This window comes from Anser anser (assembly GCF_964211835.1).
Source record: "Anser anser genome assembly, chromosome: 5".
In the NCBI taxonomy this organism is placed as follows: domain Eukaryota; kingdom Metazoa; phylum Chordata; class Aves; order Anseriformes; family Anatidae; genus Anser; species Anser anser.
In genome coordinates, this window is record NC_139725.1 from 54,095,716 (window position 1) to 54,114,734 (window position 19,019).

General features: G+C 45.9%; 1 protein-coding gene across 1 annotated transcript; it reads left to right on the forward strand.

Moving 5' to 3' along the window:
• Window positions 1–238: 238 nt before the first annotated feature.
• On the forward strand, window positions 239–18,589 carry HHIPL1 (HHIP like 1). The gene is made up of 9 exons (XM_083837160.1): window positions 239–603; window positions 3,613–4,259; window positions 6,543–6,686; window positions 6,981–7,309; window positions 9,195–9,321; window positions 10,025–10,170; window positions 12,726–12,807; window positions 14,402–14,484; window positions 17,129–18,589. The coding sequence occupies exons 1-9, from the start codon at window positions 328–330 to the stop codon at window positions 17,692–17,694; spliced, it is 2,400 nt and encodes a 799-aa protein (XP_083693286.1). The 5' UTR covers window positions 239–327; the 3' UTR covers window positions 17,695–18,589.
• The last annotated feature ends 430 nt before the right edge of the window (window positions 18,590–19,019 follow it).

The window sequence follows — 19,019 nt, forward strand, 5'->3', positions numbered from 1 at the left end:
AGGCCGCAGGAGCGCGGGCCCCGCGGCGAGGATTTCAGGTTTCTGAACGCACCCGCCGGCCGCCTAAACTCAACGAGCCGCCTTCGGGCCGCTGGCAGCAAACCCGCCCCAACCCCCGGCTCCTTCACGCCACCCCTCGGCCCGCACCCCCCTCCCCGCCATGCCGCCCCCCTCCGCGGCCGCCCGGGCCGGGGGAAGCCCCGGGCGGGGGCTGCCCCTCGGGGCGGGCCGTGCCGCGCCGTGCCGGCCGCTGGCTGCCGGCGGGGGCCGGCCCAAGGCTCCCGAGCGCTGCCCCGCCGCTTCGGGGCCCCGGCGGCGGCCCCGGGGATGCGGGAGGTGCGCGGGGCCCCGGCGGCGCTGGCGCTGCTGCTGGCGGCGGCGCTGGGCCCGGGCCCGGCCCGGCCGCACCCGCAGTGCCTGGACTTCAAGCCGCCGTTCCGCCCGCCGCGGGGCCTCGCCTTCTGCCGCCGCTACGGAGCCTTCGGCTGCTGCGAGCCGCGGCGAGACCGGGCGCTGCTGCAGCGCTTCTACCGCCTCAGCGCGCACCTCGACGGGCACACGTACGCCGCCTGCGCCGGGCACCTGCAGGATCTGCTCTGCCAGGTGAGGGGGAGCTGCTCGGCACGACCGGGGGGGGGCTTCGGCCGCACGGGGAGCGTCAGCTGCGCTGGGGGCTTCGGCCGTGAAGGAGGCTTCAGCTGCCCCGGGGGTTTCTACCGCGCAAGGGGCCGGGCGGGGGGCTTCAGCCACACGGGGCGCGTGGGCTTCACGGGGGGCTTCTGCCACACAGGGACTTCAGGCGGGCAGAGCAGCCGGCCGCCTGAGCCTCGGTGCCCGGCGCGGGCAGCGGTGCGTGGGCACAGGTGCAGCAGCGCCCGCAGCCAGGCAGGGCTGCCTTGGCCCGTATCTGGGTGCCTCAGGGTCAGCGCGTCCTCCTGGGCTGCTCCCCAGGAGCACCTGTGCATCAGCAGGCTTCTCGGTGGAGTTCGGGGCCCTCGGCGGGTGTCCGACAGAGGACTGGGGATGTTGCTCTGCTCTGACCCGTGAGCAGCTGAGAGCTGGGTGCGTGGGCAGTACGTCCTGCAGAGCCTCCGCAGCCTGCCAGGGCCAGATCTTCGGAGCTGCTGAAGACACGCAGGAGGGGAGCTGCCTGCACAAAGCATGCCCCTCGCTACGCCCAGCTCACGGCGTCGGGTGTTTCTTTGTGCTGGGTTACAGCATCCTGAGATGCTGGCAGCACGTGCCAGGTGTTAGCAGTCCTGACGAGGGGTGCTGAGTGATGCCCGAGGATGCGGCCTCGAAACCTCTGTGGCAGCCGTCCCGCGCAGGGAACATTTCCACAGGGCTATGTTCTGTGGCCAGGTACGGTAACGGGGTGATTACGGTCTGTGTGGATCAAAGAGTTCGACCCTATCGTCAGCAGTGGCCTCCTATGTATGAAAATGCCCCTGAGACAGAATAGTGGCAGCTCTGTGCCGTGCACGTGTAAATCTTAAATTAATTCAGACAGGGGAGTCTAGTTTGCTGTGCTCAGATGGGATCAAAGTGGCTTTAAGAAAACCTGCTCTTAGCATTTTGCAGGGAGCTCTTGTGTTTTTGCAAGTGTGAAGAAAAAAAGACAACCCTTTCCCACAAGAGCTTCTAGAGGTTTGACTTTCAGTTCATCTCACATTGTACTGAAAGCAAGAAACTTCGATTGTGTTCCTGAAACCGTGTCCAAAAGTCCACTTGCAAGGAGAAGACAAGTTAGCAGTGCCTGCTAAGCAATCTTTCTGCCTCTGGAAACGATAAGCAAGTCTCCTGCGTACGTCAGAAACCTGACTGTTGAAAACTCGTTCAGAAGCAGTGAGGTATTTCAATGTGGAAAAAATGATTCACTGAAATGTTCTGATGAGCTCAGTGCATCACCAGCCCAAGACGTGGCTACAAATGGTTCCACCTCTGCCCACACAAGCACAAAATGGGAGTTCAGGCACTGCGATTGCTCCAGAACGCTCTGCTTTCATTTATTCACTATATATAAAATGTATAGCCTATACCTGAATTAATAAGTGGTTTTCTGTGAATTATTCAGTACACTTCTGTCCCTTTCTATACACAATCCGTGATTTCTCTCAAATGTAATCAAATTATTTTGACAAGTGTTTCTTCTTGTACTCGAACAACCTGCAGTGGCAAAGGGACAGGGAAGTCATACCTCTGTGCAATCCTGAATTCTGCTGTTGAAGCCTGGCATGAGCTCGCTGCTCGCCTTGAAACAGGTTTTCAGAGAACCAGACCCGTCCTGGTGCTCAAGCAGGGTGCCTTCTCCCTTGGAGTGGGAAACCTCCATAGGCAGAAAGGGAAGCGACCAGCCCTCGCTCCCGGTTCTCTTGTTTAAATTGGTTTTCTAAGGCCAAATTTTCAGTTGTGGCAACTGCCTTGGCAAATGCTGCAGCTCTTTTCTGTCCCTGGCACACCTCTGGGTTCATGTAATGGAGCTGAGTGCCATTACCCCATCTGCGTATGTAATTTCAGTGTTTTGTGTCACACGTAATCTCCTTTTTACCACATTAATTGCTGCTCATTTGAAGGCATAATAACCTTCATTTTGCAATGAATGGCTTGACATTACAGGGGGAAAGCTTACTGTACACTAATGATCTGTTATATGGCCTCTCAGTTTATTGTGGAATGTAATGGAAAATAAAATAAAAATTAAATATTGTGTGCACTGATCAGCTAATTTAAATACTTCAGTATCTTGGATATTACATCTTTTCAGCTATTGAGTAGTGCTGTAATCTGCATTAAGCAGCTCCTGTAGCTTTTGTTTTTGTTTTAACTAAGCTGGTCTTGCTTAGAAATGCCATCTAGGACTTAAAAAGTGCGGACTTTATTTAGGCAGGATAGTTTCTCTCACTGCATTTCTTGCCTCAGTTATTTATCTACCCTACGAAAACAACCGAGCCTCTACTGAGTCATGTTACATTATTTGGAGAGCACTTCTGAGATGCCTGTCGAGAAGATGCATTGAAACTGGAAAACATTTTATGTTTATTGCAAGGAAAAGCCCTTGCAAAGCAGAACCGAGTCACTTTGGTCAGTCTGTAATTTACAGACGGTAGTACCGGGTTGCAGGGGCAAAGAAAGAAAATGTGTCCGTCTGGAGGAGTTTTTGTAGTGGAGAATGCCACGAACTATATGGACTTGAGTCAGCCCTCAGGTGGATCTCCAAGGCTCTCGAAATTAGGGTTGTGCTGCAGCCATTCCCAGGGGCTGTGGATTGGGGCTGTATGGATCCAAGAGAAAAAAGTCTCTTTGTCCCCAGTATAGGCTGCTAGGGTGATGTAGCAAGAGGTATGTCATCACTGGTTTTCGTGAGTTAGTGCTATGGTGGGAATAAACGAATATCCGCACATGGGAGCCAGCTTTCACCAGGAATATCAATGATCATTTCCGTGAATGCTGAGATAAACCCACTTTCTAAGATCCTTTCCTCTATTAATGTATTTTCCGAATAAACCACAACACATCTTGTAATTAAGGTGAAGTTTCTCCCGTTAGTGCTGCTGCTCAGCTGTTTCAGATCTGGTCCACAAATGGCTTGAGGCTCTTTCTCTCCCCCTCTAGGAATGCTCTCCGTACGCAGCTCACTTGTATGACGCCGAGGATCCCTCCACCCCAGTGCGGACGATACCGGGACTTTGCCAAGACTATTGCCAGCAAGTGTGGCAAAAATGCCGCTCCATTTTTCGCTACCTCTCGGCAGACCCGGAGTTAATCGCGCTGGAGAACAACATGGCAAAGCTCTGCCGCTACCTGTCCTTGGAGGACACGGACTACTGTTTCCCACACCTGCTGGCGAACGAGAACCTCAACCAGAACCTGGGGCTGGTGACGGCCGATGCAGAGGGCTGTCTCCAGCTCTGCCTCGCGGAGGTGGCCAACGGGCTGCGCAACCCCGTTGCAATGGTGCACGCCAACGACGGCACCCACAGGTTCTTCATCGCTGAGCAGGTCGGCCTGGTGTGGACCTACCTCCCCGATCGGTCCAGGCTCGAAAAGCCCTTTCTGAACATCAGCGAAGCCGTGCTTACCTCGCCTTGGGAAGGAGACGAGAGAGGTTTTCTAGGTATTGTCTTCCATCCTAAATTCAAATTTACTGGTAAAGTGTATGTCTACTATTCGGTTGAAGTTCGTTATGAAGAGAGAATCCGAATCAGTGAGTTCAGAATTTCTCCCGGTGACATGAATACTTTGGACCATGGTTCTGAAAGGTATTGTACACACGTTTATGTATTTAAGATCTCAGAAGACAGCATGTGCATTTTTAAGGACTAGTAATAAATAAGACTTACTTAGCTCGTTACTGTTCTTGTGTTCCAGTTTGTTAGCAAGTTAGCCCAAGTCCATGCCTGGCACACTGAGACAGGAAAAACACTTCCTCCGTGGATGAACTGCAAGCACTCAGGAATAAAACATTCATGTGTCTCAGTTCAGTGTGTCAGAAAAATTAATTTTGATTGAATGTTATTTACGGTTAGTAAATTTTGGTTTATTTCACATTTATATATAAATATATAAATAGTAAGTAAACATAAATACATAAATATATATATAGTAAGGAGGACCCTGACTACCCTTTACAATAGATTTCTGCAAAGCATGAGTGAAATTCATGCCAAAGCTAAAGGTTTCCCAAATTGGTGGAAACAAACTCGGCGATACTGTACCAGCGATGAATTTGTCCCCATGTTTCTTTATCTGAATGAGAGCTCGGCCCTGTGACATTACAAATGTAATAGCAAATTAAATAAAATGCAAATCACCATGCTGTTACTGAGAGCATTTTGATTGGAAAATTTATTTGCTTGAGTCTGACCCTGCAGTTGATCCACATTAATATGCAGAGATAATTAGAGGTTTGTTTGTGGAGGCAGCCTGTGGACTTATAACCTGCTGCAGAACCACAGGACTGAACCACTCTGTGAAGAGGCCCTTGAACAGCGTTCGTTTTAAGAATTTTACTTTGTTGCACAGGCTATATTAGGGCTTTCTTATCACTCAGCAGTGGATGATTCTAGCTCAGAAATGCTCATAGGCTGATGACGGAAGGGGGATGCTGGTTTATGAAGCAGTTGTAGCAATTCAGTGGAAGCAGCACTGTAGACGACAGGGAACGAGAATGTAGACGTGGTCCTCAGGAAGGGCCTGTAGACATGGCCAGTCAGCAGCTTAAACCTGCAGATGTCAAAACCCACGAGCTGTCTTGTTTAGAAATCTGTGGTGCTGCTGTGTTTGTGCAGGCACGGCTCCCACTGACTTCATCCCGAGATGCTGTCCACCAGGGAGCTGCGGGCTGAGGCTTTGTGTGCATTGTGCCTGCTTGCCTGCAGGTTCTTGCTCTATGCGTTTTGGTTTTTTTCCATCTTCTTTGGGAGGTTGAGGGAAATCCACATTTCTGATCACACGGGATCCTCCCTCGCTCCTTCTGCCGGCTGCAGCCCGTGTGCTCGGTCAGGAGTGGCAAAGTTTGCAGCAGGTGACAGGATAATTACACGGCTGGTTTCCTTCCCACAGTTTACAGTCTGGTCGTGGCTGTAACTAGCTGTGCTTTCAAAAGGGGAAAAGTTCACTAAAGACGAGGTGTTACAAGTGATTATTTTCATATGTTTTTGCAGATATGAAAAATAAAAGACCAGCATGAAAACTGGTCTTTTCTAGAAGCTGGAATAAAATAAGCTTCAGCTGTTACACCTGGGAATCTCCACTGCATGTATTCCTGCCTTTACCTTTCTATAAGCTTATACTTTTGTGTATTTCACTCTTTTCTTGGGAAGAAAGAGAGGCTAGGCGTATAAAAAAAAGAACAAAACAAAATACCAACAAAACAATCCAACCAAAACCCATAAAATCAAGAGGTGATTAGGTTTTAAAATGAAGGTAAAGGTTGTTGGCACTGCTTTGAATAACCTTTGCTTTGTCAATATGCTGAGCTGCTGGTGGTAGTGCTTTTAACAGTTCTGGAAGTTCATGGAGTCCCGTGTATGTAATTGTCCTTTAAGGATTCTTCCCTTTTTAACAATTTAACTACTGCATAATGTTTGCAAAGTCTTAGGTCGCCTTGAAAGCGCCCATCAGGACCGTGCCAAATGCTGTACAGATGCACAGATGGACCGGAGTCCTTTCCCTTGCAGATTGCAGTCTGATTTGAGCTGAGATGCCTTTTCTAAAGGAAAAACAAAGAAAAAAAGCCTAATAAGGAGGAAGGAAAAATCAGAGGAAAAGTATCATTACAAGTATGCCCTGCCATGTAATTTCCCAGGTTTTCCTTATTACACAATGTGGTGTTTCTGTAATCCAGAAGATATGTCGGAATCATATAAGGCTGGAAAATCAGTTGTGCCCAAGTAAGATTCAGCAACATGGATATGGAGGAGGACACATCAAAGCTGGTCCGCAGCTGGTTGCATGTGTCAAGGACAAACTGGGCAGATGTTACGGTGCCCTTTGCTTAGGACTCGTGCGATAGGTAATGCTTCCTTCCTGTTTGTGGTTAGGATAATCCTGGAAATCGAGGAACCCGCTTCCAATCACAACGGAGGAGAGCTGCTCTTTGGCGATGATGGCTATCTCTATATATTTACTGGAGATGGAGGCATGGCTGGGGATCCGTTTGGGACCTTTGGAAACGCCCAGAACAAGTATGAGCCCCTAAAAGTTTGTGTGCTCCACGTGTCTCTCCTGTTGCCCTCAGGTTGAGAAGAGGAACTGGGGGAGGTAAAACTGGGGGTGTCTTCTGTCCCGGGCTTACTTTTTCCCTAAAACCACGCTGATATTCATGCATACCTCCCATGGAGAGACTTGTGTTTTCCAAAACAGGAACAACAAAACCCAAGGCTTTTAAAAACCATCTCTGAATGAAAATGCCCGTTAAACTGAGGTCTAGTTTTATTTCCCTTCTTTCTTTCTTTATTTTCTTTCTTCTCCCAATACAGATCAACATTGCTGGGCAAAGTGCTGCGGATCGATGTGAACAATAATGACCGGGGGCCTCTGTACAGAATCCCTCCAGACAACCCTTTTATTGATGATCCCCAGGCTCGCCCTGAAGTCTACGCCTACGGAGTGAGAAATATGTGGCGCTGCTCCTTTGACAGGGGTGAACCTCAGACGAAGGAAGGGAAGGGGCGTCTCTTCTGCGGGGATGTAGGACAGAACAAATATGAAGAAATCGACATTGTGGAGAAAGGGAAAAACTACGGCTGGAGGGCAAGGGAAGGATTCAGCTGTTATGACAAAAAACTTTGCGCCAATTCTTCAATGGGTAAATATAAGTTATCTCTAAGTTAGCTGCATCTCACACTGCGCAGTTTTCTGCACCTTCATTTTTAATTCCTGCCTTCAAAGCCTGACTGCTTGGTTGAAAACATCCATTTTTGAGACGTAAGTCTTTATGGGCTCAGTCTAGAACAGAACTGACTTGCAGATAAATACTGAAAGTCCAAATGTTGCCATTTTTTTATTTAGGAGAAAAATGAAATGTGCTAGCTGTTGTATTTCTGGGCAATACATACAGTTAGTCAGATATCCTAGTGATTCTGTGATATCGGGGGACAATTTCATCTTTTCCACATACAAGAAGCTTTCCTGCAGAAGCAAAGAAAATTTGGAGAAATTGTGTTTTTCTCCATAGCTCATAAGTAGTGACCGTATTGAAAAAAAAAGAACGAAATGCATTCTGAAAGCTGGCCAACCACTATGCCTGCTTTGCAGGTAACTGGACGTACATTGTGTTTGGATTCCTTTTAGCTATGCCAAAAAGGAAAACTTTTAATTTCTTTTTTACTTTTCAAATTTGGGTTCGAGGTGTTTTCTGGCTGGCTAAATTCTGGTGCGTGTGTGAGGTCAGTGTATCGTGTGACAAAGTCTGGCCTGGACCGCGTCATGTGCTGGAGCATCTCCACGTAGATCCAGGGAGGCCGCAGGGCTGGCGCTGGTTTGCGCTGTCTGAGATTCTGATTTTGTCTCTTTTATGTGCTCTGTGATGTTGTTGCACTTCCTTCCATTTATTAACGTAGCTGCAAGTAGAGTGAGAGCACTTAAGTGTTTTTTGATAAAACTTTTGAGAGCACAGAGCAGGTTTTTTGCGCTCCCTTTGCTGAAGCAGTTGTCAGAGAGCCCATTTAGCGCTCTCTGTGTGACAGCACCTCCGCTAGCGTTCATGGTGAGTGCTTTACCGAGGTCTCCGGGGATTCAGAACAATTTCTGATGCCTTTAGAGACCCTTCTGTTAAAACAGTGAAATGCCACAACCCCTGTACAGTGATAAGTGCAGCGTAAGCGTAGGAAACACCTGCTTTAGATGAAATGCCTCTGGTGTGCAGCTGCCAGGTTTGTGACTTGAGGCTTCCAACACAGGGGCAGGGAGGAAGGCTGGGAGGTAGAAGGAGAAGGAGGGTTAGGTCCTACGAGGAGATACCTGTTACCAGGGGTTTCAAAAGGGGAAAGGGGGAAGGAGGAAGCACCCTCAAAATCAAGTCATCTTCCTCTGTTTTGTTTCTGTCTTGTGTTTTAACTTTATTTTGCAATGAATGTTCCAGTGCTACGTTTTGCCTGTGCCATACCATAAATATTTGATGGCCCTTTCAGGTTGAGCTCCCCCATTTGAGAGAAACAGAAGCTATTCACACTGACATCTGACATATCTTTTCATCAGTGCCTGCAGTCTGGAGTCACCTGTCTCTTTTTTCTTGCCTTTCACCACCGAAACCCAGCTGCATTGGGCAAGCATCTCCCGCATAGATGCGGTGTGTCTGAAAGCAGCCTGCAGACTCAGGCAGGCTGATTAGAGACTGGCCAGAAGCAGCACTAACAGAGCCTGGTTAGGGGGGGAGAAGGGCTCAGATGAATGGTCAGGTTTTGATGGAGAGCACTCAGGCTTATCAGGAATTCATCCCCTGTTGCAGATGGGATGCCAACTGGTCTCCCTGGGCTGATTTGTCCTTTGTTGGCACAGCCAGCTAGATGGGGCTATCGAATTTGTTTAAGAAAAGATAAAATCAAACTAAATTTGTCTCCAGCAGCAGTTTGTTTGATTAAAGGTGCTCAGGTGAACCCAATGGTATTGTGCTAGTCAGAACCATCTACAGAAACAATCAGCCTGCATCATACACAACACAAGGCAAGCCACATATGTTTTCTCTTTGACAGATGACGTGCTTCCAATCTATGCGTATCCACACAAAATGGGGAAATCTGTTACGGGAGGCTATGTCTATCGGGGCTGCGAGTCTCCAAACTTGAATGGCCTGTACATATTTGGTGATTTTATGAGTGGGTAAGCAAATATTTCAGACACTTACTAAGCTGTACCCCCAGCTGAAGTCCTCCAGTGGTGCTACACCTGCTTGTGAGTGCTGGTGCTGTGTGACCACTGCTGGCCTGCTGCTACGTGCTGCTTGCAGGCAGCGTGCAGAGCCTGGCAGCTTATGGCAGGGGGCTCACGTGGCACGTTTTATATAGCCTTTGCTCCACGTTGCTCTACAGGAGTGTGATCTCCGTGTGCCAGCAGCTGTTGATGTCACTGGTTCACACTGTGTCAGTACAAATAAGGGGGCAACGATACGGTGTTCATTTAGAATATAGAAAATAGTGTAAAAAAGCATACAAATGCATCCTGAAAACAGACAAACAAGAAAAAAAAAACCCACATAAACTAAACAACAACAGCCCCCCCCCGAAATCTCTGATGCAACATTTGCAGACACCAAAGATATTAAAAAAAAAAATCCATTAAAATCCCTTAAATTCTCCCCTATTTCAAGGGCTTGTGTTGCCCCTGAAAGAGAAGGTGTTGTGGGTGTGTTTAATGTATCTGTTTTGTTTTTCATTTCTCAGAGGAGCTGCAGCTCATACTGTAGCTAATGTGGGTAGAAAGCATTAAACATCCTTTCAGTTTTCCTAATTAACGTTCATAAATCATCCTCTTGGTTTTTTGGTGCAAGTTTTTTAATCATTTTTCTTCTTTTTTTCCTTTGCAGACGCCTGATGTCTTTGAAGGAGGATCGTACCACCAGAGAGTGGCAGTACAGTGAAATCTGCATGGGGACGGGACAAACCTGCATGTTCCCTGGGCTCATCAATAACTATTATCAGTACATCATCTCTTTTGCTGAAGATGAAGCAGGTAATCATTTAACTTATGTCACTCTGAATGACATGCTTACAGTTTCTCTTTGGAGTGAAACACCTGAGAAGAGGCCAGGGAGGCCATCCACTGATGGGTGCAGGAAAGCAGATATAATGGGCAATAATTAGGAATTTGCTCATTCTGACCTGGAATATTTGTGCCTCTCAAAGTGAAACAGAGTGAAAGCTCTGTGTTACATCTCGAATGAGGCATCTGCAAAGGGCTGTTTAGGAGCATATTTTCTTAGTGTCAGTTGGGATTTTGCTCTGCGTAGGACTGGCAGATGTAGTCTCGGTGGAGCTTTATGTAGCTGCATTTGTAAGACATTTTGCATTCCAGGAGGGAGCTGCTGTGAAGTGAAAAATCATAGAATTATGGAATCATTAAGGTTGGAAAAGACCTCCAAGATCACCTGGTCCAACCATCCCCCTACCACCAATATCACCCACTAAGCCATGTCACTAAGCACCACGTCCAACCTTTACATTTTTTACATATTTACTTTGTATTTCAAATACAATACAGTGGCATGTAAGATACTTAGTGCTAAAGTCAGTGTATTTGTGAAAAGTGTAATTTTTAAATGGAAGTTTTAATTCTCAACTGCCATTTAGAAGCCAGTCCTGGGATGAAACCCAGTAGTCGTTACCTTTCTTTGTACAGCATTGTGGTTAATTACTGAGCACTGGAGATAGGCAGGCAGAGTGTGCAGCTCCTGGCTGTGGACAGACAGACTGACAGGGAGAGAATGAGCCCTGCAGTGAAAGCTCTGTTGCTAAGTAGCTTCAGGTGTGACTGGGAAATGCAGAGCTGGTGCTGTAGCCCAGTTCTTAAATGTCTGTTTTTCCTGTACAGTTGTGCAGATCCATTCCCCAAGTGGCTGTTGGGGAATCATATGCATTGTGCTTTCCTGTTTTACAATGGAAATTAAAACCGTCCATATTCAGTATTAGCTGAAAAGTTTGAATTTGGAATTCTGTCTTTTTGGAGTTAAAATCCATTTTCTTTAATTGCCAGTATTCATGGAAGGTACAGCTGTTTTGCAGTGCTGTGATGAGAAGAATATCTCACCCTAAAATCAGAAAGACATGGCTTAAATGGGTATTTTAGAGCCAGTGGAAATTTGGCTGGAGTCTGTTCTCAGAGGTAGTTTTGCCTTGTGCTTGTTTTGTTGTAATGGAAAGGAATTTGTCAATAACAGCTGAGTGAGTTTTTTTTCCCTGATGTGAACACGTCTTTGGTGTGCAGGCAGCCTGGTTTTACAGGTTTACCACACAGTTTATTTTAGGAAGCTTTTCTTCACAGAAATGTTTATTTTTGAGGCTGTTGTACTGATGAATGTTAATCCAGCCGGAGCAGTGGATGTATTGATGTGGTGGGGACACCTGTATTTTTGGCTCCTTGCACACCCACTGGAAAGGCAACAGCCCCATCCCCTGGCAGCTGAGCACGCCAGGAACACCCCAGGTACCATGCTGTGTCTGCGGCGTGCACATGTGACAGCCTGTGTGCTTCAGGGACCCCACATCCGTAGTTCTGCCTGGTAATTTCCAGAAGAGAAACTGGGGATGTGGAAGGAGAGTGTTGGAGTGGACTGTTTGTCCTGGCCCCTGCTGCACAGTGGGAGGAGAGGGATGGAAATGCAGTTAAGAGAAAATACGTCAAGTAAATGGTGATGGAAATTGTTTGGCTGAAGGTCGAGCCCTACCCATGCAGCTTGACAGAGCTGTCACAAATCCAAATGCCTTTCTTGTGAGATACATTTAATTTTGTGAGAAAGCAAAAACAAAATCTTGTTCTCCTGTAATTCACCCCAAAGGAGTGCTTCATTGCAAAAGGCAGAAAGGAGTGTGAACAGTCTTAATTTCCTTTCATTTTGTTTCAACAGAAGGAATTCAGGGTTTGACTGTTTTACACTAGTGAAGTTAAAGGACACACTAAACATTTTTCCACTGAACATGCAGTGCAAATTTGTCAAAATAATGTTTCGTCGAATCACAGAATGGTTTGGGTTGGAAGGGACCTTAAAGATCACCCAGTTTCACCCCCCTGCCATGGGCAGGGACACCTCCCACCAGCCCAGGTTGCCCAAAGCCCCGTCCAGCCTGGCCTTGAGCACCTCCAGGGATGGGGCATCCACAGCTTCTCTGGGCAGCCTGTGCCAGTGCCTCACCACCCTCACAGTAAAGATTTTCTTCCCAATATCTAAACCTATTTCCTTTTAAGTTAAAAGCCATTATCCCTTGTACCATCACTACAATCCCCGATAAAGAGCCCTTCCCCAGCTTTCTTTGGCCCCCTTTTAGCTATGTTTCAAGGCAGTATGTAAAAGTTTCATCTCACCGAGTGTATTTTTTGCCGCTGGAATGCAGATGAACACTCATTGCAATCCCAAATGCAAAGCTGCACTCTTTGCTCCGGTAGCCAGACCTCTGTCTGTCAGTCCCATCATTTCTTGACTCTCTATGACCTGTGATGCCGAGTGCCTTTGTGCTGTGCAGGACAGAAGCTCCAACGAGAGTTTTCATGGCTGTGTGTGTTCTTTTTCCCAGGGGAACTTTACTTCATGTCTACTGGCGTACCGAGCGCCACGGCTCCCCATGGAGTGGTGTACAAAGTGGTGGACACCTCCAGGTAAGGGATGCTCTTGCTGCGAAGCCTGACCTTGGTGCTGTGCATCCAGGTGCCCCGTGCCCAGGCAGCCGGAGATGACCCTGCTGTGCTTGCTCAGACAAAGCAGAAGGACAACAAAAAGGAATGTCGAAAAAGTACAGTCTTAGTTGTGTGTTTTAGGAGGGAAAATGGCTTGGACAAGGAAATCGGGCCATTGTCACACCTTTTGGGTCCCATGGGCTTGTATCTGAGACTGGGCAAGGCAGGGAAGAGCAGCGTTTTATGGGAAGACTTATAGCTGTTTTTTCCAAGTTGGTGTTTTTAAAACATTGCTATTGTTGGCTAAACCCCAGAATATTTTTAGCTAGACATGTGGGATGGGACTTTGTAAGACTTTGCTTTTATTTTTTCGAACGAATTAAATTTACAGCTTTAGCTATCTGAGCATTTTCTTGAACCAAACCACTGTTCTATTTTTATGTTGGAAAGGGACCCCAAACTGAAACAGACCCCAGTGCTGCTGCCTGTTTTCCTCTGACTCGTCCTCTGTCAGGAGCATTTTCCATTAGCTAACACAGTGGAATAGTTCCTGTAAAGTGTGTATTAAGAGGCTTGTATTACACAACCTTTGCAAAAATAAAAAAGCAGAAGTCAAAAGACAGTCACAAGTTCAATTTTAAGAAGTTTCTTTAGGCTGTAGGCTGTAGCAATATGAATAAGAAAGAATTCACAGGGAAATTCATACAAGTAGGAATATAATATCCCTGTGGCACTACCAAGAAGAACTTTTTGCCTTCCACAGAAATGCAAATGGAAACAATCCTAATTACAAAGGAGTTACATCCTCCAAACACATGCATCATGCATTTTTGAACCAGTTTGAAAACCTCTGAAGAAGCTGCAGATTAACAAGCAACCTTCATAGGAAAAAGTGATTACGAACTGGATGTAACTTCTCAGAAGTGAGCTGTAATTCCATGGCAAACAGAGCTGTGTCAAAATAATGTGTGGTTCTAAGAGAAAGCCTCTGTAGGAGACGCTTCGAGTTCTTGTTTGAAACTAATGCATTTTTGGTACTACTAAAATGGCAAGTCATCAGCAGTGACAAATCACAGACCTCTTTATTCTCCACCTGGCTGCTTTCCACGTTTGTATTGACTGTGATAAAAGGGAAAGTATTTTGTTTTGGCTTTGTGTATGAATAATAGTCTGTTATTTCGCTTCTCTGAAGACAGCCGGAAAACTTGCGTTAGTATGACCTTTGTATCAGATGTTCAACATACGCTGTCTAGTTTTGTGATTTCTAGTTTCAGTCTGATTAATCTCTTTCTGGATTGCTGGGACCTGCCAATGTTTTATTTCCTTAATGGATTCAGCAATGGCAAGTGAAAACACAGCCAGAGGACTCCATTGACTTGTGAATATTTGGACTTTGATCAATGGAGATATGTGATTGTTTAATTATGTTTTCTACTGTAAGAGACTTCTTGGATCATTTAAACAGATTTTTTTTTCCAGTGAGCATTACATTCATCGAAAAACAATGGGAAGCAAAGGCTCATGATGCCACTGGAAAGGAATTAATTGTACGCCGTATGTGTCCCTTTTTTCACAGGAGAGCACCACCAGGAAAATGCCGAGTTGAGCCTGTGCCAGTGAAAGTAAAAAGCAAGCTCATAAAGTTTGTGCCAAAGGAGAGTAAGTGTCATTGTTGCTGGTTATTATGGGTGTGTGTTAGCTGGCAGTAAATACAAACTCGAAGCTTGCACTCTCCCTGTGCGTGGAGACCACCCAGAACTGCAGGCTTCAGAGTATCCTCAAAATTAATTCTTGCCAGCTGGTTTGAATCCGAGGAGTTGGTTCAAATAAGGCATAAGGCAGGAGGTATTTCCCCTCTCCGAGCCATGTGAAATCTCTGCAGTTTTTGCCCTTGTACATTTACCCTTTTCTGTGCTGCATAATAACTGTTTCATTACCAACAACTCGCTTTCCCCATGACTGTTTCTGTACCGAGACCCAGTGCTCTGTGGCACTTTTCAGCGATAAATGATTTTTGCAGTGCCTTCAGGAAGTGAGGAACACTTCAGGAGATGAAGGATATTATGGCTAAAGGGTTGGGAAATAGCTCATTGAGCAAGAGGAGGTTTGAGTCATTGTTAGTTGTAAGAGAGAGAGTATGTGATGAGAAAATGCTCACAAAAGACTCGAGTGATCAGCCATTCAGGTGAACTTTTGGCTTATCCAAACCCTCCAGGGCTTCGTGATTGCTTCATACTGAATGAAGTATTGTGCTGCTAAAAGTGGAGTAGTCAAAGATGTAGATGAAGCTGCAGCAAACCAAGTGCTGTGTTAAATGCAAAGAATTAAATACACCATTAAGTTCTTAAAATTAGATTAGGCAGCATCACATTTCTTTTCCTCTATGCGTTTTGTTTACACGTGTAAGTACGTAGCCAGTTCTCTAACGACTTTGTAATGACGTTAGTGTTACTGTAGGAACTCTAATGTCAGACTGCTCTTATTTAATTTTTAATTACATTAATCGCATTACACTGCATTTGAATCATTGATGAGTTGTACAGCTTTGACTTCACAAAGGAATGAGGGCACTCATCACCTTTCAAGATTGAGTCTTTAGGGTGGAACAAGATCTAAGGGTAATTATTAACTGTTGACATGCCCAAGCACTCAGCACCTCTGTAGAAACATTTTCCTTTGCAAGCTGTGAATGCAGTTTCCAAGCATCATTAACTTTTTTCATGTTCAGCCAGCTTTGTCTCTGTTTCTTCGTAAGCTTTATTCTCTATGCAAGTCCAAAGTTCAGTTTTTTAAGCTATACATATAACTAAATCTTTTTGATTTTGTTTAAAAGGTAGTTTTCATCACATTGTAATGTAGAAGCAGTGGGAGAGATTCCACTAAGCGTTTCGAGAACTGAATTCACATTCAGGTGAAAACCAAGCATGAAAAATTTGATTCAGAAGCATGAAAACAAGGAGGTAGAGCTGTAAATATGTTGCTGTTTGGTTAGTGTTTAGTGTGAATGTGACAGAATAAGCAAAGCATGCGGCTTGCATTAGCTGGGAGAATGCATTTGTTGCAAGTGTATTTAATAAACAGCCCGCTGAAGAGTAACATGAAATAACAACTTGATTGAGTGAGGTGAAAAGCGCTCCCAGGTGACCGCTATCTTTTGTGCAGTCCTGCATACCATTATATGAGCTCTGGAATTTGTGAGTGCTTTTCCAGATCAGGTTCCAGCACCAGAGGTGTGCACAGGTAAGGCTTTCCCATTTACTTCTTGCATTCAGAACCTCAGCTTCCAGGGAAGGCAAAACTTTTCACACTAGAAATACCATTTTTCTCCAAATAGCAGTATTTGGGAGGCTCTTTCAAAAACTGAGCCACTGCACAAGGTTGCCTTTTGAGAGCAGTGGATATTAAGCATGGAAAAGACAACTGTATTTTTCCCTGTCTCTTCTACAAAACAAATGATGAATGAGAATGGATAAATCTAGGAAATAATCCAAAAGTTGTGATGTCTTTGCAGATGCATGGACACTGTCAGAGCTCAATTGATTATTGTTCCAAATAATTCTGAATTGCTTCCTTCTGACAAACTAAAACTTATTTGTAAGCTAAAAATAGAGCATATGTGAATAAGCAAGTCCAGTTACGCCTGGAAACTGTGACAGTAAGGAATTTTCAGCTCTTTGGAGTTCAAGCATCTTTTTTTTTTTTTCCTAAGGAAGAAAAAAACAACCCCAAATCCTGTTTTATGTGTTGTCCTGGCAACTCCCTTCTTTTTGCACATTCCAGTTACCAGAGAGAATTGATTTTGAATGTTCGCGATTTCAGCCCCTTGAATAAAGCATCTGGCACAGTGGGGAGGCCGGAGCTCTCGGTCTTGTAATGATCCCATCATTAGTAATGAGGAGAATAGCAGGAACAGTGTGTCTCTCTAAGGCGCTTTCAGCAGGGGAGAAGGGTCCGGTGGGGAACTCCTCTTCTGGCTGTGGAACTCCAGCTCCGACCCTTTAATGTCCATCCTGAAGTTTTGCCAGTAGACTGCTTGGAAATTGGGTAATGTTTCCTTCTTGGAAGAGTCTTTTTTGTTGGCATTAAGCCGTGCAGTCATCTCTGCTAACTAAAAGCAGCAGGCGTTTCTAGCTGATGAAATACTGGCTTACAGGGAACGTTTTCGCTTCTCAACAGGACCAAGTAAGCAAATTCCAAGAGAGGAGTTAAATCAGTCAAAAATCAGCACTGTATTTGTATCGTTATCCTTAAGCAGTACCTTCCGAATGTCAGAGTGATAATTTCCTGGGTTATTCCCCAACAGAACTCATTGTGAAAACACCAACGCCACGTCCCCGGCTGAGGACCACGACCAGGCCAGACCCTGCAACGTCCCACATGCCAGCCCTGGACCGGGTGGACCGAATCCCAGTACTCCCAGTGAACAACAGCAGGATACTGGTCCCCACCCCAGCACCAAGCCCCAGGGTCCCCAAGCCCGGGAAGGGGGAAAGGAAGGGACAGCGCAGGAAGAAGAAACCCCGCAACGGCGCCGTGCGGCTGATGGACCACAGTGGCCGTGGACGGAGCTGGGGCCGGGTGGAGGTCTACGTCGACGGTGAATGGGGCACGGTGTGTGACGATGGCTGGAGCGCGGCGGCTGCTGCCGTGGTGTGCCACCAGCTGGGCTTCCCCCATGTGGTGAGGGCAAGCAAGAAGGCGGAATTTGGGGAAGGGACCTCGCTTCGTATCCTCCTGGATGACGTCCAGTGCTCGGGGCAGGAGAAGACGCTGCTGGAGTGCGCCCACGCAGAGGTTGGTACGCACAACTGCTCCCACGAGGAGGATGCCGGTGTGGTGTGCAGCCAGGAGGAGGTGTCAGACTGGTGATGGGAGCTGGAGAAGGCAGCTGAGAGACAAAGAGCACGTCCCCTTCTTGCCCGACCCTCTAAAGCAGCAAGAGCATTGAGGAGGGTGTGATCTGCCCGGGGGATGGCACATCTGTTTGAAGTCATCTTGGGGTTTTCTTCACCTTCATCCCCGTGCATCTGCCTTGGAGGGAAAGAAGAAGTAGAATGAAGAGGTGACTCGAGAGTGTGTTGTGGGCAACTAATGGGTTTGTATGGGGTCTTTCTCAAGCAGAAAAATCCAAACCTTAGCAATTACACATGAGAAACGGGATGCGTTCTCTTGCCCTTTCACCTTTCAGAATGCAACATTGCCCAGCCATGCTTCACAATGTTTAGCCAAAAAAAGAAATTCCCAAATGACCGTATTTCACTTTTGCTTATGGAGGTGTTTGCATTGTTTTCCTTGCTTTGCTGTTTGTAGCTCTCAGTGGTGGTTTCTAAGTATGCATAAATCAGTGCCTTTCTTTGCAGAATACAAAAGTAGAATTTTTGTTAACTTTTCGTGCACTAGTTCAAAGGAAAATGATTCTTTTGTAATGCTTAATGTTGGTGTAAGCCTATGGATTATTGAAGATAACCACATCTAAGCAACAGTCAGGTAAATCAGAAGAAGTTATAACATACTACGTGGAAAACAGTTCTCCAGGTTACAGTAGTCTGAGGGAAAAGAAAATATGGTCTTTTGTACACAACAGGATTGATATCCAGTTTAACCCTGAAGATACTTTGTATGTATTTTCCACTTTCTCAAGCATCATGAAACCACATGATTTTTGCATTCAGTTTTCACAGTTGTGGAAGATGTAATGTTGTGGGGTAATAATCCTGTAACATTTACCCCTTTTGAAAGAATATTAAAAATGAAAACAAAGAAATCATTTTGTCTGAAATGTCTTTTTCAGCTGTGTAGCGACCGGAGATGTGTATTCATTTTTTGTGGTCTCTCTGCATTGGATAGGATTTTGCCTGATTATTTTTTCCTGATGTAGTTGGGGTAGGTTTTTTCTTACAGTTCACACAAGAACATGAGGAAGACAAAATGAAACAAGTGTAAAATGCCTGGTGCATCCAGCAAAGCTCTTCCTATGGATGTTTTAATTCCCCAATTTCAAGTTGACGGTGTCCTCTTAAGACAAGAACATGGGTGCATATGGTAAATAACATTGTTTTAAATGGCTTTTCCTGAACTTTTTCATATATCCATTAAATGCTTTTTGATAGTAAAGAGTACTTTCACTGTACAAAAGCAGATGAACAGAAAAATAACACTGCCACCCTAGTTCTTATTAAGTGTAACGGGGAAAA